Genomic DNA, 25,847 nt, shown 5'->3' with positions numbered 1-25,847 from the left:
CATCGATAGGGGCTAAGTCGAACGCGAGAATCGAATTCTCTCTTTCTCTTCCATTCTCTGGTAGTACGAGTCGCGTTTTCAAGTTTAGCTTAGGTCGGTGCTCGCGTGTATCGCGAAATTGGATCAATAAATAATTAGAAAATTAATTAACGATTCACGGAGGGTCGCTGCACAGTCTATCTTCATCTCAGCAGTACATTGTTTATCAGTAGGAAGGAGGATGAGCGACGCAAAAAAGCGAGATGCGCGCAAGCTGGGCGCGCAATAAAAGAGGCCACATACACCTATAGAGAAAGAATGAGAAAGAACGCGAGAGAGGATGAACGAGAAATAGGGGGGAAACGGACGTAACGAACATTGCGCTTATTTATTCGGCCGTTTTTCATCCGTGGCGCGCGGGGTTACTTCGATACCTCGACAACGGATGGCTCTCCGACCTGTCTGCCGCGCGCTTGACACAGATACACATCCAGCACACTTTTTAATTCTGTTTTAATCTCCGAGTTATTGCTACTCCAGAGCTCGCGCCGGAGTTTTCCCCCCCCCTTCATCCCGGTATCTCAAACACACCGTATATATGATTCCGCGCCAACGACGGGAATAATGGACCGCGGATACGTGCGCGAGACCCAGCTTCTCTATAATGCAGTCATTGCAGCTGATACAGAGATGCGAACGAATACACGGGACTTCTCTTATTTTCCATCTTTTTCTTTTTCCTATGTCACACTGGTAGTTTTGTCACGACGACGACACCACGCGGTACAAGCAATAATCGGCTCAAAGAAATTTTGAGAAAACGTACCGCCGACTCTTTTCCACGACGCTCTTCCTCCTCGTCCCTGTTGTCTTCGAGAAAACAATACTACACCGCGGTGAACGCTCGTGCGCGTCTGTTTGATTAAAAAATATATCGTAGCTTCTTTTTCTGCATGCACCGCTGTCAGGATTTCGAGTCGAGATATTAATATACCTGAAGCAGGTTTTACTCAGTGTGCTTGCGCGCCACGCTACTACTTACCGTAATTGTTCAAACGCGAGGTATCGTCGAAGATTAATGTTACTTCTGGGATCGGGTTAACTTGGTGCAACGCGAATCTCTGGTTCCCGTAACCGTGCACTCGCGTAACCACGTTGTAGAACACGCCCGAAGAATGTGTATGGAGGTATACAGCAGAGCCACTATGTTTTGCGTTTGATGTAATTTCACTGGTTTCGTGACCGTTTGAGCGAAAGCATGTCTACAGCTGCAGGGTTCAGAGTAATGGAATTTCTGTATTGAGGAGAATTAGGAAATTTCCTCAGAGGTTTTAGTTCGATTTTCCGCCAGCATTGAGGCTTTTCATTAAAGATAAAGAGATCGTATCATGAAATACAATATAAGTGCAATCTTTATACTCTAATAGAAACCTATTTCTTTTAATTCATAACAGTTGAAGTACACAATTACAAGCTTGAAAGATATAATGCACTCGGTGCCAACAGAAAATCGAACGATAACGCATTTGCAAGTCAGAAAAATGTATAATGCATTCGAGACTTTAAAGATTGGATGATGGCGCTCTCGAAGCTCCAAAAATAGAATGATAATTCAGCACTCGAACCACTAAGGATCGAAAAATAACGCACAAAACTATGAAAGTACAACTAACTATCCAAAGATTGCGCCATCCTCAACTCGTATGATTTTTAAACCTATTCTCGCGACATAGCAGCTGTGTCGAGCGCGAGTTTAATTTCCGTCTGGCGTAACGCCGTCGACGATCATGATCGTCTCACCCTGGACTCTTTCCCTCGTCGAGCGTTAAACACGCCATGGGCACACAGAGACGAACACTCTACCCTTCGATCAACAGAGGCTAACAGCAATGAAGCAAGGGGTTCATATGTTCGGCCGTTTGACAGCGAAGCGTTTAAACGCGAAATGCGATCGGTTAAGTGCACCAATCACGGGCAGAGCGTTCGAGAGAGTCAAATAGAGCTTGGAATTCGAAATCGCGTCGTCATACTCCGGCGTGAAATTACGAGGATCGCTGGGGATTCCGACAGGGGATCGTTTGAGAGGGGAAGAGAGAGAGAGAGAGAGAGAGAGAGAGAGAGAGAGAGCAAGAGAATTCATGAATAATCGCGAGGAAGAAAATTTTAGGCTCAAGTTGAAGGTCGATGAAATAAGCGTGTGCAGAGGGAGCGTTCAGGATTAGTGCAATACATGTGGATTGTGTACACGTTGTATTAAGTGGTAACTCCACTGTACACTCTTCCATTAAATTGCGCTCTTGCGGCAAGACTGGGACTTCTTCGAAGCTGCTCCAACGTTCTTGTATTGTTTGGCTTACTGCATGGATTGGTTAGGATTAACTTTCTACGCTATTCGTGCCGCAAGTCAGCTTCAAAATGAGATATTTTCTAACAATATTACATATTCATCAGGTCCACCTTTAATACAAATTATATGTATTAGGTTACTGTTCACGCTATATACTAATTTTTTACTAAATTCACGTTTCGTAACTTTTTATGTAGCTGCTACACTACGTTCTTAGGCATTTTCTACACAAGGTGTTCAAATACTTTCACGAGCCCTGGTATACATTCCCAAATTTCATTCCTCTCACGATTCATTCTGACCTCTCTGAAATCCCTAAATCTCGTCAATCCCAAAACAGATTGTCGAAATCCTTAGCAACCATATCCCTTCATCACACAAGTAATATTCGCACCGATTACGAGAATAATCGGCGGAATAACAACCGGAGAAATAATAACAGTCTCTGGCAAATTGAATGGGCTAACATGGTGGAAAAGGATGGTTGGTGAATTCCAACCGCCTGTTTGCAAACCGATCGCGCTCGCGCGCGTGCACGTTATTACGGCGACGTGTTCCATACCAGTTTCCAAAGTTTCAGCCGGCTGTAAAGTCCGCGCGCGGGTAATACGTACGCTCGGATCGATACTTTCCTATCTTCATCGTGCATGAAATGCGCCATATGTCCCTCGGAGCATGATCGAGTCGCCTGGCTACTTGGATGCCTCCAACTCGTCCAAAGACTCGCCTCTGAAAGTTCTTCTCGGGCCAGCCGGTCTCGTCCGCTCGATCGATTCGTCGATTCAAAACGAGGGAGCAGAGGCAAGAGTTCCAGCCCGGAAGCGACGCAGCTACCCACACGGATACAAAGGCGGAACGCCTACAGTCAATGCGAGTAATTCCATTCACCTGCACCCGCCACTAATCGACCGACATCCCATGCCTCTTTCGCACACCCACACCGATTATAATACCTCCGAACGTCTCGAGATCCGAACGCGAATAGTGATTAAGCTAACGATGGTCGGATCGTATTCGTTCGTTCGTGATTTCTGTTTCGTATGCTCTGCCCGCATGGGAGATAAGGGAGATAGTCTTTACAACGGCAGTTGTGTCATGATGCTCGGCTTTATGAGTTAGCCATTTAGGTTAAATAATTTTGTATAAGTAATCGTATAATAAGCAAGTAATTTTGAAAGTTTGTTGGTTAGACACCTTGGATATAGATGATAGTTTTACCTCTTATATCTATAAACTATACTAATTATGTTTTCCACAAAGAAATTCATGGCAAAAATTCGTGTAAAAAAGAAAAAACAGATGGTTTTCTAAGCACAATCTTCTTTCAGAAGCACGGAGCATTTCGCTTAAGTGCAAAATAAACGGAATGCCGCGTTCCTCATCGGTTCTTCAGTAACCCTATTGCTTTCCAGCGTATGTACACTCGCTAAGAGCCAGCCAGATCCCATTGAATAGTAACATGTACAGAAACGGTGTGTTTGGTAATGAATATTTATGCATCTTCAGTTGAAACTTAACGAGGAGAGAGAGAGAGAGAGAGAGGGAGAGAGAATCACATAGACTGATCGAGGATGCAATTTGCGCCGTTCTACTTGCCGGATTCAATCCGGATTCTTCCTAGTTGAATTCGTCTTGCTCCTGTCGAGTCTGGGAAAGAGAAGACGAGATCCTTGAATTATTTAAAGAAATTTCATTTATCTGAGCTTGGTGTATCTTCAACGGATGTCCTTATCTCCGATCCTCAGTTCTCGCGAGGCCGTTTCTCTACCCTCGGTGAGGAAAGAGCGGTCGAGCTCGTGGCACGAACTATTTCCCTCGGTTTCGTCTGAATATTTCTTCGTTTTTCGTCGGCGACATTTCCTCCCGGCTCGGTAAGCGAGCCGAGCGCGACCTGCAGGGCCTGCTGCTCGAAATGCATGCATCTGGAACGACCACGCCTGGAGGGTGTCGGCGACGGGCTGCGAGACGGGAGCTAGAAAAGAGGAATTGCGCGAAGCAGGACGACGTCGTCGGCTATGACAACGACGACGACTCGAGAGGGCCACTTACGTTTGAATTTTAAATTCTCCCCTCTGGATGGAAGATTTTCCGCAGGCGAGGCATAGGGAGGCGGCAAAAGAAGGAGGACACCTCGGCGATGGATTAAGCTCGCCGAAGCACGAACGAGACGAAGGGGTCAAGTTGGCTCGGATGAGATCAGCATTCTGGATAGCGGCGAACATAGACGAGTAGAACGAAAAGGACGGAAGAAACCCGAAGGAAACGACGGAGAAGAGCGTGTGCGCGAGCCACAGATCTACGAGAGAGACACTTCGCGACCTTCCGGGCCTCTGCACACCGCTCCAACCGATCCACTCTTCCCCTTTTCTTCTCGCTACACTGAGAAATCGACGCCCTCCGCCTTTCATCCTCCTTATTCTCCTTCTTCTTCCACTTTTCTCGCTTCTTCTCGATTCCGTGCTTCAGATTCTTCTTTCCTCTACAACCTTCAATTTCTCTCTCTTCTCCTGCACTTTTCTCAAAACTCAGCCTTCACGTCGTGAGCCGCGCTCGAACGATCCTCTTTTTACCCGGCATTGAAAGAGCGCAGATAAATAGGGGCGGAAATTCGTGAGATAGCTTCGACCCAATGCAGGTCCACGAAATTGCAGCCCGGGCGGCTCAATTCAATCGTGCGAGAAACTCACGCTACCGATGCTTCGCGCGAGCTTCCCAAAGATGTGTACGAAAAGTAGAGGATGGAGATCGAGGCTATACGGGAAATACGTTTACGTCTATTGGATCGTGGATTATACGGTAGACGGAGTGGATTCGATGATAAATATGTGCGACTGTGCGTTGTCGATGCGAGATGATGCGCTGGGAGGAAAGGCGCGAAACGCCGGTGAGAATGAGATTCACCGACGAAATTGGAGAAAAAAGATTACGGTGCTTTATTGTCTTCACAAGTCGGACAATAAAAGCTTCAAATCGTATGTTTGAATTATTGAATCAGAGAAATATTGCATGTTATGTAATAATGAGTATTCGGCAAATTATTAACCTTCTAGCTGCATTATTTTTAATTCTTATGTGTTTTTATAGCGGCTATAAAAAGTATTTGCGCATATCCTTATTTTCCAATGAAGAATTTTCTTTATCAAGTTCTACCTTTTTGAAAAATAATACTAAATAATACTAAATAATACTAAAATAATAATAAATTTAATATACCTACTTGTACCTAATTAATTATTGCGTAAATGCTATAACTACAGTGGCGTGTAAATATTTTCTAAAACTGCTATGTATATTTAGGAATATTTGAAGTAAAATATCGCTTATGATTCTTTCTACTTGATTTCACCAAGAACTTAAAGAAGGAATCCTTAACCACAATATCTTCCTGCCTTCGATCTCGTGTTCCGTATATTCTACTGAATTTGTATCATTCAGCGAGAAAATATTAATAGAGGAAAGGAGGGAAAGCGAGGAAACTTAAGCGGTAGTATCTCGACGATTTCATATCGAGGAGACGGGTCGAGGTTCGATGCAATCGCGCACGAAATGCGTGCTGCGTCTGGCAGTTGGTTAAATCGCTCTAGCCCAGTGGAAAGAGAAGGAAAAAGAAAGGGAACCTATAGAACAGCATAACGATGGGAAAGAAAATCGTGAGAGCGACGTGACAAAGGAAACGAGGGAAAAGTGGCGGGACCGTCTTCTGCGTTTCAATATTTTAGAATCTTTCGCTCTCTTTTCCTTTCTCTTCTCAGAGACACGCAACGATTCTCTTCGAATATAGCGGACAGTCGTAATGTAGGTGACAATTGGAGCGTGTCAATGCTCCATTCCGAGATTTCAATAGCAGGAAAGAACCTCCCTCAGTGCACCGGTTTCTCTTTTCTATCCGAAAACCGTCTGAATTACATTATGTACATCGTACGCCAGCAGTCACGTTCTCTATCTCGTTGATAAAGATTCGTCATCTCGTTTCGTGGATCTGTATATAAGGAAATCGCTGAAAGTTCGAAAGAGAGATGTTGCTCGCCGGCATGAAATCTCAGAGATCCATCTCATTTTCTGAGATACAACGTCGCATGTCGTTCGCGTTCACGGATGGCGTGTACATAGGACGAAGTTTGTTTTTGCATCGATCGAGCTTTATTTTTTTTAGTAAAAGCGGAGATAGGAATATCGACTATTGAAACTTGAATGTGATATTAAAAAGGAATTAAAGTTTATTCTCTAAGCCAAGGAAGAATTTTTATCTGTAGAAGAATAAAAAGAAGATAGGTATTGAACATCTTGATAACATTTCTCGAAAAGTTGAATGATTCTTACGATTGTACAAGGTATTTTATTAAGAAATCGCAAAATATCAGAGACAAACTTTAAAGGTATATAAAATCTTCATTTAGATTCTCCAAAAGATTCTTGGATCATAAACTGACGAAAACTAGTTATTCCTTAATTCTTTTATCTCAGTATTATACCAATCTTTAACCAATTCCAAAGACTGAGGATTTGGTCGACGATCAGATAAACGAGCCGCGAGCATTTTTCGCACTGACCGATAAGACGAGATGCGTTTTCATTTAAAAGGATTGTTGAATTCGGATAGTCCGTCGTCGATAATTTTATAATACGAGATGGAGGGTAAAATAGGAGACTAAGGAACTAGATACATGTTTAAGTTAAATACAAAGTTGACGAGTTTATGAGCCTTTACTTTATCTAGCATTCAGGGACCTGAAACAATCCATCGTTCAAAAAGTTTCCGAGCAGTGGCTAGTCAACTTTCACGGTGTAGTTTTCGATAGTTGCAACAACGTGCGAAACCATATTTTAATAGCAGTACTGCGAGGCAGATACTCGCCGTTGCTTGTTCTCAAAAGACGGTGCCTTTGAAATTTCTGTAGCCGATTAAAACCTGGCTACCCTGGCAACAAAGAGGAAAAATATTTCTTGCCTTGCGTAGAGAGCGAGATCCTTCATGAAAGACACGATATTTTCACGAGAGCTCGCATCAAGCTTGTGCTCCGCAGGGAAAACTTTTCGACATGCTTCGACGAATACGGGAATTTTTTTTAACTTTTCTGCATTCCTTACTTGTCAGGAGCATGTGTTCGCGCCACATTTTCAGAACGTTCACTTCCGTTTCTGATGGTTCTTCAACTCTTATCTCCACTTTAGAGATACATATTTTTTTCTTTTTAAAGCAGAAAATTATATAAAAGTAGGAAGAAAATACATTTTTCTGTAAAATGAAGAATCATTCGTGATGGAAATTTAGAAAAATAGCAAAAGACCCTATTCCAAAATATAGCTCAGAGACTCAAAAATCATGTGTTACCTAGCAATCTTTCTCATTTATGTTTCTAAAACTCAACGAGAACGACCCAGCGACAGATTCGCCGCTTTCAACCCTCACGACATCCTCGCGAATTCTCCTCTTTTCCACGCACAAAATCGCCGTCAATGCGACGTAAACGTTCCATCGCAATGCTCTCTCAGCTTCAGGTTCCACAGGTTTATCGATCGTGGCTGCGCAATTACCAATCAAGAACCGGCAACGCGGAACTCTCCTGTGGAAATCAATCTCAGCTTTTCGCTCGACTACGCGTGGCGGACCGAACCTGCGGTGGCTTATAGACGAACTACGAGAGAAAGGGAAACGGGGAGAGAGGAAGGCGATCTTACGAGTTAGGTGGACGCGCGTTGCACGCAACCGAGAACCAACGGAAACCAAAGCGAATGGTAGAAACAGATTCGAAACTATTTCAGAGCGATCTACGCGAACCAAGTTGCGAAGTGAAGCGACTGATGCAACTATTCAGAGCAATGGGTGCTTGGGTGCATACATGGGAGAGTCGGGCTATGGGATTTACCGCGCGAATTTCTCCACACCGGAAACAACGCTACCGCGCCACCGACTTCCGAAACGTCTGATGCCCCCGCGGTTGGAATTACGTCAAACTGGCATAACGTATCCGTCCGGCACGCTGACTGCATAGACTGTAGCTTCGCCAACTTCTCTAGACTTCGCCAAAGATTCTCCTTGTCCAACGTAGGGAGAAGCCTCGGGTAATTGCACCCACGCTGCGGACCCTGACCACCAATCTGAGACTGGGATTCCGACCTTCGTTAAGTCAAGACCTTGCTACTAGACTTTTGTCTACCTCGATTACACCATCCACCGAACCAGAGACTCGTCTTCGCGAAGAGGCGTAGTGTTCTTTGTATCGCGAATATACTCATAGTAGGTAAAAGTGATATAGCAAGGTCATCGGACAGTAGTTACAATACAAAGTTTACAATTTTCAATGAAAATGACGAGTAGGTTACAGGTTTAAGTTCACGGCGAAGAACGACGTATTTATTGGACCTGCTTCGTGAAGTATTTTTGGCGTATGGATACAAACAGATGAATAGCGAAGGGACGTGTGGCATTGAACGTTTACAGGAGACTTCACTACTAACTCGCAAGTTAGAAGAAGCTTCTTTAGGTTTAAATATAGAGTCACTTAGTCAGTGTGTTCGGTAACAGAAATTTAATAAAAGATGCTGAATTTCTAGTCACGTATAGACGTTAACATGCAATGGTTCGACATGACAAATGGTCTCGCGCATTGACGTATAAGTCGCTTATTGAATAATTCAGTAAAAAATTAAGCGCTGTTGCGTTTCGAAGATAAGAAGTTGAAGAATACATATTTAGCAACTGCCTTCCGCAGATTCTTCAGATATTCTCTTATAGTTACAAATTTCCAATATTACAAATTCTGACGACGTCTGTCAAGTAGAATCTTCGCTTACATATTAACATTCAAGTGATTATCTCGTTAGCATTTGTTCAGACCTTTAAGCAGCGAAATGCTCTCTGTACTAAATCAAAGATTCAATAACCGATTTTGCATTCATATAACTTGTTCGCCTGCAGAAACTTCGTTTATCTTCGTATATTTCTTCTGCAGCTAAACCTAACTACAATCTTTATCCACGGAACGTCTTAAGGTAAAGACTCTTATATATATCTCAAAAGGAACAATTGTCGAACAATTCCATAAAAATTGCTGGGTGCGATTTTCCCTGGGGTCACGTCGAATCCTCCTGCTCGCCGGTGGTGCACGAAAGAGAAGGAGAGATTCAATGAACGATCGAAGAAGCTGGACGCGTTCCTTTGACGCGCGTGTTCACGCATGAGTAGGCAAGTCCTTCTTTTGGACCATTGCCGGTAGGCAATCAACGAGGACCATAGAAGCGGTCCTGGCCGATGCAGTAACACATACGTTCCACCCAGCAGCAATGTGCCAGCAATTTATGACAAGGTACAAGCGCAAACACGTGTACCTGTACCATACATTGGACCGACTAGACTGTATAAACGTGGCTGCATATGTGTAAATGTGTCTGTATGTATTCCTGCGTTCACTTCTGTCTACATGTGCAATGTGTACATATACACGTACATATGTATAGATATGTGTATATTCGTATGTAGTTAGACGTGTGTAGGCGGAGGCGAAGTTACGGAACCATGGCTTGCTTCTGCCTTATAGGTGCCCCCTTCCCTATCCTCTCACCCTGCCACCCCCTCGCATAAGGGTGGAGCTCACGAAGAGAAAATCCTTTGGCCAGCGAAGCTTGGATAATCGCACCTCCGAGCTATAGTCGCGCCTCTTCGCCGGAGAGGCAAGCACGGCAGAGAGAAGACACGCTTTGCTGCAATTGCAGCGGCTGCCCATCCGCGTGGAAATCATAGCTCGCTGCGGGACTCGAAATTGTCCGGAAACGCTCGGATTCTTCTTTCACCAACGTTTGATGGTGGTGGTCGGTGATGGTGACGACGGAGGCGAGGATAAAGCAGAGAGTAGGGGGGAGGGTTCAACTTCTTCGGGGATTTGAACGTAAAGGGGTCGCCCGGTACCATCGACAACGATCTCTCCTCTCCTTTTGTAATTCCACAAGCAGCTCGGGGCTGGCTCGTTGTTCCGCTCCGTGTCCTCCCAGCGTCAATCCGAGTTGTTCCGATCAAAATCGGATCTGGGTTAGAAAGCACCGTTGAACGACCTTGAACGAACTACAGTTGTTCTTGTCACTATGGCGACTATCCAAAGAACGATTTCGGCTATATGTGATAAGGATACCTCTTTTTAGTTCTTTTATACTATCATTGACATATGTTTTCTGGATTACCGTACTTCTTGTTTAGTGATCTAAAGGTATATTTGATCGAAAGCTTGTCCATTACGACAACTCATTAAATGTTATCGATGATTTCTGTCACAGCCTGTTAGCTCTTTAACCTTTGTAGTGATTATAGAATCTCATACTTATCAGAAACTAATCATAAAATTACAGATAAACTTTCCTCCATTTATACCAATCATTCTTACATATTTCTAATTTAAAAATATTTTTATAAATAAGCGACTCATTTGTTAAAGGTACGAACAAATATTTATGACTATTAAATAATTTAACAACAGGACGATTAAGAAATTTTCCTGAATACTCGATATAAAATAACCTCATTAAGCAATTGGAACACATACTCGACTATATTGTTTCGCGATCATCGGAGCAATGCAGCTGAGAGATAACGAGAAGACCAAAATAAGAACCATCGCTTCGTGCCCTGTTGATTGCGTCCGAGCCGCTGCTCGCGCATCGTTCACAGAAAATCCGACGATAATCCCCTTAGGGGTCAGAGACCGAGTATGAAAGTACCATATTGTGAAATCTGCCAGAGAGCAGTAATGTTCGAGGTTTGAGGTTCACAGACTCGTCCGACGTTGGATGGTATTAAATGTCATCGCGAGAGAGATTACGCGCCGCTTTGAAAGAGCCTTCATCGTCCCTCTTCCTCCGTCTCTATCCTCTTTCTTCCACTTTCCTCTCCCTCTCTCTTTTCCACCGACTCTCTTTCTTCTCCAGAGGTACACCGCTATTTCACCTATTCCTTTTCTGGATGTCGCCCGTTTGCTGAGACGTGCAACGCGAGTTCTCCCCTTTTTGAAGGGTGGTATTCTGACTACCACCCCCGAACGTGGCCCAACCTCTCTTTCACTCCCCCTCGAAGCGGCGGCAACTCCCTGTGGCATCGAAGGGAGCCAGCTTTCATATCCCATTTGCCCCTATTTTTCATAAGCGATATTAGAATCTATCACCGAGACCCGGCAGGCACTCCACTGGAGAGCAGAGGGGATGAAATCGAATCGAGGGTTATACGGATCGGAGGGAGAGGTCGGATACCGTTAAAAAAGATAGAGAGGCGCCCGATTATCGGTCCGGTGGGGCACCTCGATCGTTGACGATTATCGACGCCATTCAACCACCGACGTGAATAGATCCAGCCTCGCGACAGAAAGATGCTTTCCATTCGTATTCTGTCTTGTTTCCTTGCTCGCTCTATCCCACCTTCCTGTGAGGAGCAGACGAAAGTTCAACTACAGTATATATAGAGACTAGCAACCTGATATTTCTTTCATCCTGACGCACGACGCTGGATCGGCACATCGATTGGAGTGCTTCTGTTTAGTTTTTAGATTCGTTCTCTATATATAAGTTTGTGCTAAGAAATGTTCGTAATATTTTATATATACGTTACTCGGTAAAACTTTTATATGGACGTTTGTTTATTTTGTATGAATTGTACCTATTTGCACTTATTCGAACGAAAATTTGATTAGTGGTTGTTTAAATAAACTATTGTCAGTTCAATCAACGCGTCTGAACGTGAACTCCTATTATATGAACAAAAAATCATAAGTGGTGGTTCTATTGTACTCTGTCCATGTTTGAAAAAGACGTAAATCTACTAGATGATCGTAGCATTAATTAATTCTTTCTAGTTTGAGTGAATATGAATTTGTTAAGTATGAATAATGAATTAGATATATCTTTATGAATTTATTCCACACCCCCACGCGCTAGTTTGTCATTATTAATGTACGAATAAAAGGTTAATAAGTATACACCATGTCCCAGTCAGGCATGGCTCCATATAACTACCGAAGGAATACAATATTATTTCGGACGATTTCAATGAAGCGACTCAGACTGAATATCGTATCCATTATCCACGAATGTATAGTAAAGCCAGTAATTGATAACACCCTCTACAAATTACTGGTATTAAAAGAAAATCGTTTACGTCATCTAGCAGAAGGAATTTCGAAACGAAAGCTAGTTTCCTTGATAGCACTGCTCGTTTCGTAACAATTTATTCTTATCGCTGCTTATCTCTTAATCTACGCTATCGCTTCACTAAGACGGAAACGTGCGGTGCCGCGCAAGACATTCAGAACGACCTTCGCTAGTTCAAAAGAAAGCGTACGATAACAGATGGTGTTATGCAAATTTCAAAGACGCCCTCAGTTCCCCCTCTTTTCTTTTTCTCCTCTTTTCTTTCCTTTCCTTCCCTTTTTCTTTTTTACTCAATTCTGTTCAGCTTCTAATCGAGCTGCGATGAATTTACATTTTTCGTACTTTCCATCGCGAACGAAATTCTTTTGGTCGTTTGTACACGTGGTACGCGAGCCGGATGTAAATGCTCACCGTTTCGATTCCTGACACGTGTCCCCTTCTTTTATTCTTTATGTTAATCGTGCTTGAATAAAAGTCTGCGTAACCGACCACTGCGACCAACATATTGTTATGCGTGACGCGATCCGCTGAAATTCGAAGATACTATCGCGTTTATGAGTTCGCGAAATTTTGACTTGATAATATTGTTGCGGCAGATTGTGAAGTAAATAAATATTTTTGTGCATTCTGTAAACTCTTGTGTATTTTTAAATGTGCATATTTAAATGTTCCATAAATACATAAATAACTGTTGTTTATAAAAATGAATCAATATCATATTGATTACGTTTTAAATATTAACAATGCAATTAAATGACAAAACAAACGCACCGAAAAATTTTTCATCTCGCAAGAGGCGAAATATAGCTACTCTATAAAGCACCTAACATTCGATCATTCTATTCTCGGAAATCACAAAGATTGCAAATGAAAATGAAAGGTAGTGTCTTTGAGACTATTTCAAAGATGGCGTTATATTCGGTATTCACGCCAAGAAATTTTCCTGGCTTCGTGGAAATTCCGATTAAGCTCTCGTTTTGTCGCGCTCAGTCCGTGAAAAACGCGCTGAAATTTCCTAGCTGACGCATCGTTGGATCGTTAAGGCTCATCGCGAGGGCAAAGCGGTGCAAGAAAGGCGCGCGTTAACGTTGAATCACGCAATCACCGTCGTGATTAACGGTCCGATTGATCGCGGCGTCAAATTAATGTTATTTATCTTCGACTGCACCGATGTTGGCGCATTGGCGTCGCGCGTATTACCGTAATTACTAATTATAGTTTCGAGCAGGCTCGTTAATTACCCAGTTCGCGATCCGCGCGAGTGAAACGCCAGTATTATTGACTCGCTAAACAGAGAACAGTCTCGACCATATTTTCAGCATATTTGCGCGAGCGGCGAACTTGCGTGCCACGCACACACAGGGTACTACGAACGCGCAACGAAATTTTGCCTGCGGACGTGCGACGTCAGCAGTCCTCTGGTGCGAGCGGAAACTCGCGTTTTAACGATCACCAGTGATCAAACAGCAATTACCGGCCCATGGGTATCGAATTATTGTATAGCGGGGAGAACCGACTGGTTCTCCCAACCCCTTCTCTCGAGAAAATCATAAATTTCACTCACCTCTGTGCCTGTTGGTCTGCTTGTCGAACATCAGCATGGCATCCTCGATCTGTAATTCCAAACAAAAAGGACATGTTAATTGGCGTATTTCCTCCGATGTAAATTAATTTCACATGTACGATAAAATCGCACTGGATTCGCGGGAAACCTGTCGCAAAATGAATTTTTCCAGTTATAAAATTTTCTTAAGAATAAGGTATTACAGAAGTAGAAATTTTGGTTGATATTTGTAATGAGATGGTACACCTGACAATTAACTATGAATTAATAGTTAAATCGCTTGAAAGATTCCAGGAAACCTAAAAAGTAATAAACAACAAACGTGGAAAAACATTGAAATTGTGAAAAGTGTTTTATTACCATGCTAAAATATGTATATCATTTCACAGGCACAAATTGTCACGGTTACGTTTCCGCAGATTCCAGAACAAAAGCGCGTAATCGCGTTATAAACAACTATGATAAATGTACGACCTGCAAAAAGCGACAAGCGAGGCGCGACAAAGACGTCAGAACTTAACGTCATAAATTAGTAGCGACCCTTTCTTGGTATTACCAAAAAAAAACAACCCCTTCTACGTGTCAGGAGCCTAAGTGGCCCAACGGAGGCGTTATGGATCGTAAACAACCCTGTAGAAATAGCGTAATAGAACTCGCGAAAGCGCGACAAATTTTGAAAAGTGGTCAGTTTTCCTGTCCAAGGAAGAAAATTAAAGTCATACGATCCAAAAATAAATAAAAATCTATCCCCGATTTTCTCCTCTAATGTTACCCCTGGTCGTTGAAATCTACTGTTCAATTAACTAACCATCGCCGCGCGCCGTCAACTACGAGATACAACCAATAAAATCACCCTCGTTAAATTTCCACGCTTCAGCCTCGATCGTGCTTGCTACCCCTAGTAAAACGAAAAAATCAGACATTTCTTGGATCGAACGTTAACCTAACTACCTCGAGCGATTGGCGACGGTAGAGGGTGGGACGCAACCCCTTGGAATCGGAGATAGGATCGCTTGTATTCTTTCCGGAAGTACATGTGTGCCGTAAAGCACAGCTGGACCGAGATTTACGAAGCCCGCCTCCGAGAAAAGCATAGCAAGGGGATTGAGAATAGCGGGAGTTGTAGCAGGTTGGGGTTGTGCGGGGGTGTGTTGTCGGTAACCAAAGTGCAAAGGAGACAGAGAGAGAGAGAGAGAGAGAGAGAGAGAAGGAGACAGAAAGAGAAGGAGAGTGAGAGAGGAAAGTAGAGAAGCACAAGAGGCGGAAAGGCGAAGCGGCTAGTAGGATTTATGGGACAGGAGAAACAATAGGGATTACCTTCACTCCCCGCCACCCTTGGAGTCGGGCTCTGCTTTGTTCCTTCGCACTTCCTGCGAAAGGACCGCAAGCACGAAACGATAGAAGTGGCGGCCATGCGTTGCTACCAGCAGTAGCACGTGAGAACAGACTCGAATTATTCGGACAGGAGAGAGGATGGACGGTGCGCGCAATAGAATCAAAGGCGGCGGAGAATGTAGAGAGAATGGGCTAAAAACTGTAGTACAAGCGGCGTCGTGGAGGCGGGGAGTACATATTAGATTATGCGATTAACACTCGATGGACTTCGTTGGCGAAGAGACAGTTTCATCCCGTTTGCATCTGTCAACGTAACGTAATTCGGTTTACCAGTTTGCATAATACGCTCCACGGCGAAAGTAACATCGGAGAGGCGTGTCGGCGACCGGATAAGGTCGCGTTGATTTAGGACGCCGCAGAAAAATGTTGGTCAGGTAAAAGAAAGCGGAGTATGACCGATCTTGCTGTCTTTCCTCGCTCGAATCTCGGATGGGAAAAATGGAAAAATGTTGAAAAAATTTGTGCGCTATTGCTTCTATTATTGCGTGTTCTGGTAATAATTGCAGAATATTCGAAGCTGGCTCCGTGGACAGAGCACTAGAGATCCTTTAATTTTTATAGCACTGAAGCGAGAAATCACATACTGATCATTCTTTCATATTTTCCTCATACTGAAGAAATTTTGTGATAATAAAAGCGATTATGTGTGTGTATGTTGAAAATAATTATGCTTGCTCTTTAATAATGAGAACGCATGTTAGAAGCATGGAATAACATTTTATTCTATCACGTGTCCTCTTCAAAATTATCATATTTACAGCGTAGGGGAAGATTGATACTAAAACATCCATCCACGCTATCGTCCGGATTTAAGACCTGGCTGTTCTTGACACAGGGATTTGTTTGAATATCGTTAACTGTTTCGCAGACACGATAGGGGAACCGGAGGTTGTAAGCCAAAAACGCTTGGACCAACAGATTGTTGTTCGTTGCTTCTAACAAAAGAGCAGTCACATATGAGATTCGCAGACGCAGCAAAGCGGCGCTGCGTCTTCAATGAAGAATGACTCAAAGTAAGATTGTTTTATCGTGGGACCTGTGCCTTCTTTCTTCCTTTTTGCGAAGGAAAAGGATAACGGCGGCGAATCAATACTTCAAAGACGGTGCGGAATGTGTCCAAAGCACTGGGACATACCTCGGAGATGGTGATTATTCATCGAAATAATCCACATTCTGTTGCTTTGAAAGTCACGAGACATGCCAAAGAATTGAGTATCTTAGACGACATTCGTCCCGTTTTTTACTTTCAAAAGAACAAGTAATATTATACGACAAAAGAAAGGACGATGAATGAAAAAGAAAGATAGAAGGAAAAAAGAAAGAGACGGAATGAAGCTTTTAAAAAAACAGAAGAGGCATCACAGCGTAAGGAAAGACTGACACTAGGGACGTCTCGCTATTGCCAAGTCTTTACCTTCTTCGCTGTTTTTCACAAAGTGTACGTCTTTCCATTATTTCTCTTGTTGTTTTTCCCCTAACGCACCTTTGTTGCAGCACACAGTGCGCTTCTGTCAGTTAAATCAAAGTCTGAACATTCCTCATTTGATGATCCTGGGTTCGTTCGATAGATGTCTTCTTCTTTGACAACATGGAATGTGGTTTCAATAAAAATTTAGCGCGATATGATCTTGTGTAGGAATTAAAAGCACCTGCTCGAAATCGTACTCGGAGAGTATAGAGAATATATTCGGAGAAGAGTTTGGAGAGAATGACTCATGGGCTTGACTTACGTTACAGGTAAAAATAGATGTCTAAATAATCGATAGGCGTGGGACGCGAAGCGAGGGCGAAACACGAAAAGGGGATGATTCGATCTCCCTGAAGTAGAAAGAGTAATACAATTCAATTTGATGAAAGCCGAGATATTGAAGCGCGAGTGAAAAACGAAAGGTTAGGTTAAGACAAATGGTAGAAACGTGGAATAACAAATGTCCATAACATAGCCTTACATGATCTACTAGATTAACAATCAAATTAATTTACACGGAGTGCATAATAAAATAAAAATACAAAAATTGTATTCAGCAAGCCCTTAAATCATTATATTCAAAAGTAATAATTTTCATACAAAGTATCTCTATTATTTCTTTCTTTTTTTCGTGAAAATAACACCAAATAGTATTTATGGAACCAAAATGTTAAAAGAATCAACAACTTTACAAAGAGATGTCGCTGAAACCTCTTTATACGTGTAATTAAAAACAAACACTCGAAATGAAAATGAAACAATATAAATTCTTAAAACATTCCTCGGCCTCGGGTTGATCTCTTTGATCATTCCAATATCTGGTTGGTCGCTCGGTGTTCCGTTAAAGACAGAAGATTGTACCACATTTCCCCGGCACGAAATTATTTCAACTTTTCTACTCTTTTGCTTCTTGCTAGTCCGCGTAATATCCTTAGGGCAAGAATGGCAAAACCCTTTCCGATATACTTTGATGTCCTCGAGTTGTTCAACGGAATCACCCTCTGGCTTTGACTCGTTGAATCGATATTAATCTTCCTCTCAGATTGTTCTTCACGATTTTCTTGTCGTGCTTCCACGCTCAAGTTATTGCTTTCTCGTTTAAGCTACGATTATAGGAAACATTTCCTTGATTCTACTTTTCGATGGATTTAGCGGCCAGTCAATTATATGAGATATCGTCGAAAATATTTCGCTGCTGATATTTTAGAAAATTAATTATCGAGCAATCGTTAGAATAGACGTTACTCACTCGTGAAAATGTATTTAAACCAGAAACCAGAGATATTAATTTTCATTCAGTTTAACGCGCAAATTTTCTATACACATTTATAAAATACAGGTAAAATACAGGTATGAAAATATAATTTTTGATATTGAAAGCTAATCGAGATACGTATGAACTTCAACAATGATTGCACTCTCATCCAATAGATTTTTCTCATGAAATTTTATCGCAATATCAGTTAAATTGAATAAAATAATGAAGAATTAAGCCAACTAACAGTTGCATACGAAAAACCAATACCACTGTGATTGATTTCAAGATTGGAATTTGCGAACTTTACGAATTTGAGTTTTTTTCTAGTGCTAAAGTGGGTGTATATTGTATCTGATAGACATCGATGAATATCGTTATTCTCGATATTCAATTGAAAACATATTTTTATCAGTATCTCAAAAACTATTGCAATTAGAGGAATTGTATAAACAGTATAAATACTAATTATTATAGAAATTTAAATATTCTGAAAGTTGTAAGCCAATTTCCTATAATTTATTCTACAAAAGCAATTTTATTCATTTAAGTCGCTCTTCTACAAACGGCGAACAAATTAATAACCTGGAATAATATGTAATGCAATTCGAAGCGATGTTGTAATTTCTGCCGAGCTTCCATGTTCCACACGGTCGATTCACAAACGAACAATACCGAAAAGTTGTAGAAGGAACAACCGGAGAAAGACGCGAAGCAGGGTTGTTGTCCCTGAGGAGCAATCGACCTCTGGTGAGTGGGCGAGGTGTACCTTATTACAAGTTCGATTCTAGTGGTGTTACAGCTCTCGGTGGGCCGTGTTGTAGATTGCTGTCTTACGAGTCCTGCCCTTTCTACCACCAGCAGCCGTTCCCTTTTCGCAGCACGCACGCACACACACACACACATTCACAGACCTCGTATCATTTCCCGCGACAGTTTTCTTCTCCCCGTCGCTCTAACTGGCTCTCTTGTTTGGCGAACTAATTTAAAAGGGCGTCCGGAACTGGGTCAAGAGTGTACCCTTTACGCGGACTTTTTGCATTTTGCTGCTCTGACATTTGTCACAAAGTTCTTGGGTGTAGAGCACCGTGGAAACCGGTGACCTCCAATTACGGGCGCGTAGCCAACGATGTCGTCGAGAATTATACGTTTCGAAAAATAAGAGATACTGTCGAAGATAAAGGGAATTCAACTTTTACGATATTTACATAACGTTAAATACACCTTAAGTAGTATCGATTTGACGTAGTTTGTGGTGGGTATGAGTAACTGGTCGTGTTATCCTTCGTCACACAAAATTTATATAAAACCTTGTAGAGTTAAGAATTTTGAACAAATTTTACTTGAAATATCTTTCAATATATTGTATTTTCACTCTTACATTAGCATTTTCTTGTATTACTTTCACGAGAAATGTTAGGGGTGGAATAATACTCAAGTAAGTAGAAATAAACATTCTATGATCAGACATATTGTACTGTGCTAATAACTGTACTTCCTAGCAAGATGCAGAGAAATTTGTTGTTTACATGAAATTATATAAATGTTTAGAGAAATTCGGAGATACCAGAACTATGATATTAGCTCGTGAATTCCATTTCGTGTGTTTAGTGCTTGAGAAATCCTTTACATGGGTAATATCACTATTGGTTGATTTAAAATACAAGTGACGATCATCATAACAGTTCACATATTTGCAAAACTTACTTCTTTGCTTTCTCTAAAAATATCTTTACTTTCTGCAAAAATAATAAATTCAATTTTGAAAGTAGAAATTCTCCAACATTGACAGTGATATTCATACTCGCACTCTGCGTCGTTGACGCATTGCGACCCTGACGCGACGGCCGAAATCGTTTCCATTTAAATCCCTGTCGTTCAAGAAGCCGATGAGTAGACGGAATAATCTAATGCGATAATCGATTCCCGCAGGAAGACCGTAATTGCATTTACGGAGACGAACGGAACATTCTAAAATAAACAGCGTTGATGGAGGATCGCGTACGAGCTCGCCCTACCGTCTCGTGAAAGGTTTCCCATTCTTTTCTTTTTTCTTTTGTTCATTTTTCTTCTCCCCCCCCCCTCCCCACTGTATCGCCAGCTCGTAAAACGACGTGGATTTAAACGAAACTATACCGATTTACCCCTCCAGTAACAGAAGCGCCGCTACGCAAGCAGCTCTAGGATTTCCAGAGAATGCCCTCATTCCTTCCACTCTCTCTTTTTCATCCTCTTCTTTTCCTGTTCGCTCATTTCCTGTTTCGTTCACTTTCTCCTTTCTTTCTTGCCCCCTTATCTTAGTGCTCCCTTTACGGACGATCGAGGGTAAATGCGAGCCAGCAACCAGGGACTTCGATGAGTTTCTCCTTTTTATTCCAGCCATTTCGTGTCCCACGTCGCGTTCTATCGCAACCAACACCCCTCTGTCCCTACAGATTCAGTATGCAGCGAGCTGTATTAAATCTTCGTCGCTCAAAAGATTTCGACTTCCCGCTTTGAGCCTCGTCTCTGATTCCAACGCGCGTTCCATCCACGAGGAAGCTCGTCGACGAGCTGTTCACTCGGACACAATGATTCTAAAAGTATATCCGCGATTGTTGGGCAATAGTACTCCTTCAGTGTAACACGTGACGGTTGTTCCATTTAGGATGACAGTGGTTTATTTAGTTTTACTAGCAAACTATATGTCACGTACAAAACTTTATAGAAAATTTGGTGCCGTAACTTTTCTAATTAGATTTTGATCTCAATAAAATAGTGCAAAGGGAAGAATAAAAATATGATTCTGGTTTGTACTAGATAAATTGATAATTATAAGCATCTATTCTCTTAAACTCGGGAAATTAATTTCAAAGGAAGAACACTTATCAAACCGTATGCAATTATTTTACGGAATATCAAAGTTTGGTATCTGGAGGCAACAAGCATGGAGTAATGTAACGACAAAGTTAATTCTGCATTTTCGAAATTGTCCCTTAGCGGCAGCCTGAGACCACGAATGTTACGATGAGTCAGGACCATGACAATGAATAATTCTGTGCAGAACACCAGTCGCAACGACTCTCGCGCACAATCAAGCGAATTCGGTTAGCGACACACTTTTAATGTGACTCGTTGATGAAGCGAGAATTTCTCTGTCAAGCTCTCTTTCCCCAGGATTATCCGAAACGCTGTTAGATGCTAATAGAATAAGGTCCAGGCTAAACGAAATACCAACGAGTTATACTGTGTACAAGACTAACTTTGAGTATAGTTAAATATCAACTTTCGTATACATACGGCGACAGATTTGTTTTTGAGAAATGACGTAGACAAATACGTATATTCTCGAGTGTTAATTCACAGTTCGATTCAATTCCAAATTCATTAACGTTTGTATAATTTTTTGTCGTAAGTTCTATCTTTGTCCGCGGTTTTTGGTTAATCCGCGTATTTCTCTTTTCGTAGCATTCGAAGATTCGCTTACGATCTCCCGTCAGTCTTCATCAGATCTTTTATCCCTCGGAGGAAGTTCGAAGATCGGGAAGGTTATTTACGTTACCTTGTTCAATTAGGCGCAGCCTTTGGAGGCCATTAGCGTTAATTGAATAAAGTTTTCATTGAGGTACCATTAAATTAATACTGGTGCAATTAATATCGGCGGACCAAGTGTTTTCGTTCCTTCAACGAAAACCTCACGTATTTCGGTAACCCATTTCGAAATTACCCCTCTCGTTAATTCGAGTACACAGATTTTACAATTTTTCGCCCACCATCGACTTATTTCTCGACTTATTTCGCCGACTTATTTCTCGAAAAATGTACAAATACACAACCAACGAATCGCCTCCATTTTTTATTTCGCCAAGGTTATATAAGACTGGCATTTAATCAAATACAATCGATCGTTCCACAGCAATGGACCTCCTTGATTCATAAATGCCTTTTTTTACTTCCAGTATTTTTTCTTTCTATCCCTGTAAATCGTTCATATTAATTATAATTCACCTGTACAATTCGATTGATTGAACGAAATAATAGGGTTGCAGGTGAAATTGTCGACTCGTTCAATTACGTGCGGCGAAAAGGCTAAATATCGCACGACGAATTTGTTTGGACGTAGTACCGAGTTCTCTCCCATTTCCCTCTCTAACCAAACGTATATGTATATATGTACATATATTTTTCTTTCGCTGTCGGTAATAATTATAAATAATAATTATAGGTCTATGAAAGAACTCGGCATGTAAGTCGGGACCGAACCGAGCTCGAAATAATAATAGTCGTGGCTATAATAGGGAAAAGCAGCGGCCGGATTAATTTGAGAACCGCGCCAATTAGAATTTTTCCGATCGCGTCGGTAAAAACATAATAATCGTGAAATATACGACAAGGAAACAAAAACAATGTACGCTGGTAACGCGGTTTTAATGAAATATACAGCGACTTCCTGATAAACTGCTATTTCGTTAAATTATTTCCCTCTTTGTCTGCTTCTCATTTTAAGAAAAAATGTACACGTGGCTAAATTAACCAACATTTTTCTACTGAGAAAAGATAAAAACAAACATGAAACAGTAATTAAACCAAATAGAGATTAGATTGAAAATTTCATTTGAAGACCACAAGTGAACAACACGATATAAGTCATATTTTCTATCTTTCATAGCAGAGCAATTTTTATATTCGACGATGTCACTCAATTCCGCATCGAAGCTACCTTTTTGTTTGATTTGGGAATTATATACGTGTTTTCGTCATCCTTTCGAATATTTGAAAAATATTAAGAATGTTAATTATATAAACCTGTATTAATTAAGTTAAACTAAAATAACATTAATTTTCTATTTTCAAAGGGCTTATGCCTTCAAATCTCTCTTGATTTAGATAATTCTCTTCTTTAACAATTTCATATCCTTTCAGTCTCCGAGTGACATAACAGTTAGAAAATTGAAAAAAAATGTCTTTTTCCTGTTGTTTTCATTTAATAACTCTCATAATATCTAACCTAACTTCGCGTACATGTATAGCGTATTTTCCAGAAAAACACAGAAATGAAGGACAAGATACACGTACATATGTATATAGTATGCATGTACTATATGTAGCACGGATTCCTTTTCACCGGTGCGTTACGACGCTTTAATTCTCCTCCTCAAATACGTTCGCCAAACATCTCGCACGAGCTTGAAAAAACGCGGAGCTCGCGTATCCGTACCGCGACCGACGCGCAGGGGAACGAAAATTCGTCTAGTTGCGGCGTGCATTTGAGAATTAAATAGAAACGAGCCGCGGAATCTCGACTCGGTACGGTGATTCTTCCTCTTTCGCCGTCATGGAAAAAGGTCAAAAAGGGAACTAGGAGGAGTAGGAAATACAGAAGAAAAAGGATAAATAAAAAAAGGGGGAGCCGGAGAGGGTGGAACGTAGATGGAGGGCGTCTGGCCACGTTAGGCAGAGAGTATACGCGCATCTCACATAATTTTCCGCGAAAGTTTCCGGCGCTCCGTGCAGGCATCGTTCAGCTTAAATTCATTTTTGAGCACCAAGCTCAGAGGCTCGGGTTTCCACATCTGCGTACGGAACTGGTTTCGTTTCTGCCCCGACTCGTGTCTCGTTCTTCCTCGTTTCGTTTCGTTTCGTTTCACTTACTCTCTCTCTCTCTCTCTCTCTCTCTCTCTCTCCCTTTATTCCGCTCATGTCCTTCATTCTTCTTCCGCCGACTTCATCGGCCGCGACTTAAGAGGTAAACTTCACAATTTCGCAAAGCTTTTTCATCGGAACACGATTCTTTTTTTCTCCATTGGCAAGCGGAAAATAAGAGATCCGAACACCGCCAACTCTGGTTACCCGCGAGCGAAATCCACCCATTAAAGTTTGTAAGGAATCACCGATGCAATCTCCACGCTCGATAATTGTTCGAAGTATACACTTTCCCGGAATGATTTCGGTGATGCAGTGGATTTTCCGATAAGTGGAATGGATTAGATATATTTTAATGCGGATCGAACGGAGGTTGAATTTTGAAACGACGAAGATGGATTTTTAATCACATTTTTATGTCACGAATCATCTTCATTCAGAGATAAATATTGGATAGATATTAGGATAATGGTACTTTTTTGCCACAGGCAACTCTTCTTCAGACTCTCTCAAATTTACTATGACTTCAAGAGTAATTTTTCATCGACATATTGAAACCTTTATATGTATATATATTTAGGATAACAAATACTATCCTATACAAAAACCTCACCGAGAGATCAGAAAGGATACTACAATTTCAATTCGCTGTTGAATTCAAATCACGTTCGCTGATCGACAAACATCGGGCGCTGCTTTCGTGGATTTTCAAAAGACCGTCGGAATCGTTTAGGCAGGCCATAGCTCGCTAATTCCAACAACAACGTTTCCTCGCGCGAAGTTTTCCCGACAGTTCTGCGTTTCCTGCGAACACTTCGACGAATAATGATGCGGAATGACGAAGAGCAGAAGCGCGGAACAAGGCAGTGGTGAGTAAAGAACTTAAGTAGCTCGCAAAGAGACGCAAACGCAGGAGGGTTGATCCGTTTATTCAGCGGCTCGTAAGCCTGTTCCAGCTTCTTCGTCGGCTCAAAGAGAACGCGCGGTAAACTTTCACGGAAAATTCGATGTTGCGAGCAAACAACCCGCCGTTGCCAGGACTATCAATACACGTCGTGGCTGTCGTTCGATGCGGGATCGATAGCCTGACACCGTTGTTCTGGGAATAAGAAGTCCCCTAGCTGGAACACCTAGTGCCGATCGGATGCTTTTTCTCGCGGGGATTACTTTCTCTTCGAGGAAAGAAAAAGAACGAAGCCAGTGAATGAAACACCAAGTAGAAAGAAAAAGAGGATGATGGAGAGAATGGAACATTCGTTTGGGCGTTGTTGGAACGAAGCTTGCCGAATCGTCGGCGCACCAACGTTCTAGAGGGTAATCAAGCCTTGACTAATTATTCTAACGTAATTCTGAAAGTTTATACGAGCGCTTAAAACCATAGTCGTACGAGTTACTGCTGAATAAACGTATCTCCGCTTACTTCGTTTTCTTCAACCTGCAAAATGGATTTCTCGTGGTATCTGTGTTATGCACAGGAGATAGGTGATTAAAGAACACTCGTGTTGAAATTGTCTGATTAGATCGAAAAGGTTACTCGACCAATTTAATTGGACAGAAGCAAAACTTTTGATCACAAATTTCGTTTCTTTCTATTTAGAAATTCTTCGATTGTTAAGAATACACAGTGAATCGTATATTTTAAGAAGTTAGATTTTCCATCTCGAATCTATTGTTAAAGAAACGACTTAATGTAAGCAAGGGGAACGCGACGTTGCGTGATTAGGTGACAGGAAGATTGTCAACCAGAACGCAGAGATTTAATATCGTAGCCAGACGGATTCTTCGGAAAAAGAGGGTAGCCTGGCTCATATTTCAGAACTTGATACATCAGATGCAGAATTTTGTAACGAGCCAGCGGTGTTTCTGTCTCACAGCTGACACCTAGTCATCTGCATTACCATATTCTCTGACGGCAATTGCTACAAGACCAGAGTATTTCTTTTAACGTAAGCGATCGATCGTTGTAATTTTAATAGATAACCAACACACCAAATCCACTGATATTAATCATTTATCACGAACGACCAACTGTTACTTCAAAGCAAACACTTTTAACCAAAATATTCCTGCGTATTTTCAATATTTCTAT

The 25,847-nt window shown here is 41.7% G+C and overlaps 1 protein-coding gene across 8 annotated transcripts in view; it reads right to left on the bottom strand.

The window, feature by feature from the left end:
- LOC122577582 (RNA-binding protein Musashi homolog Rbp6) overlaps positions 1-25,847 on the bottom strand; it is a 759,888-nt gene that overhangs the window by 115,074 nt on the left and 618,967 nt on the right. For all 8 annotated transcript variants that reach the window (XM_043748942.1, XM_043748941.1, XM_043748947.1 and 5 more), the window contains one exon: positions 14,019-14,067. In XM_043748942.1, coding sequence (XP_043604877.1) covers positions 14,019-14,067 — 49 coding nt within the window. The remainder of the gene's footprint in view (positions 1-14,018; positions 14,068-25,847) is intronic.

The sequence above is a fragment of the Bombus pyrosoma genome, linkage group LG2, assembly GCF_014825855.1.
Source record: "Bombus pyrosoma isolate SC7728 linkage group LG2, ASM1482585v1, whole genome shotgun sequence".
Taxonomy (NCBI): domain Eukaryota; kingdom Metazoa; phylum Arthropoda; class Insecta; order Hymenoptera; family Apidae; genus Bombus; species Bombus pyrosoma.
Note: the sequence above shows the minus strand (reverse complement) of the source record. Positions and strands in the feature narration are given on the sequence as shown.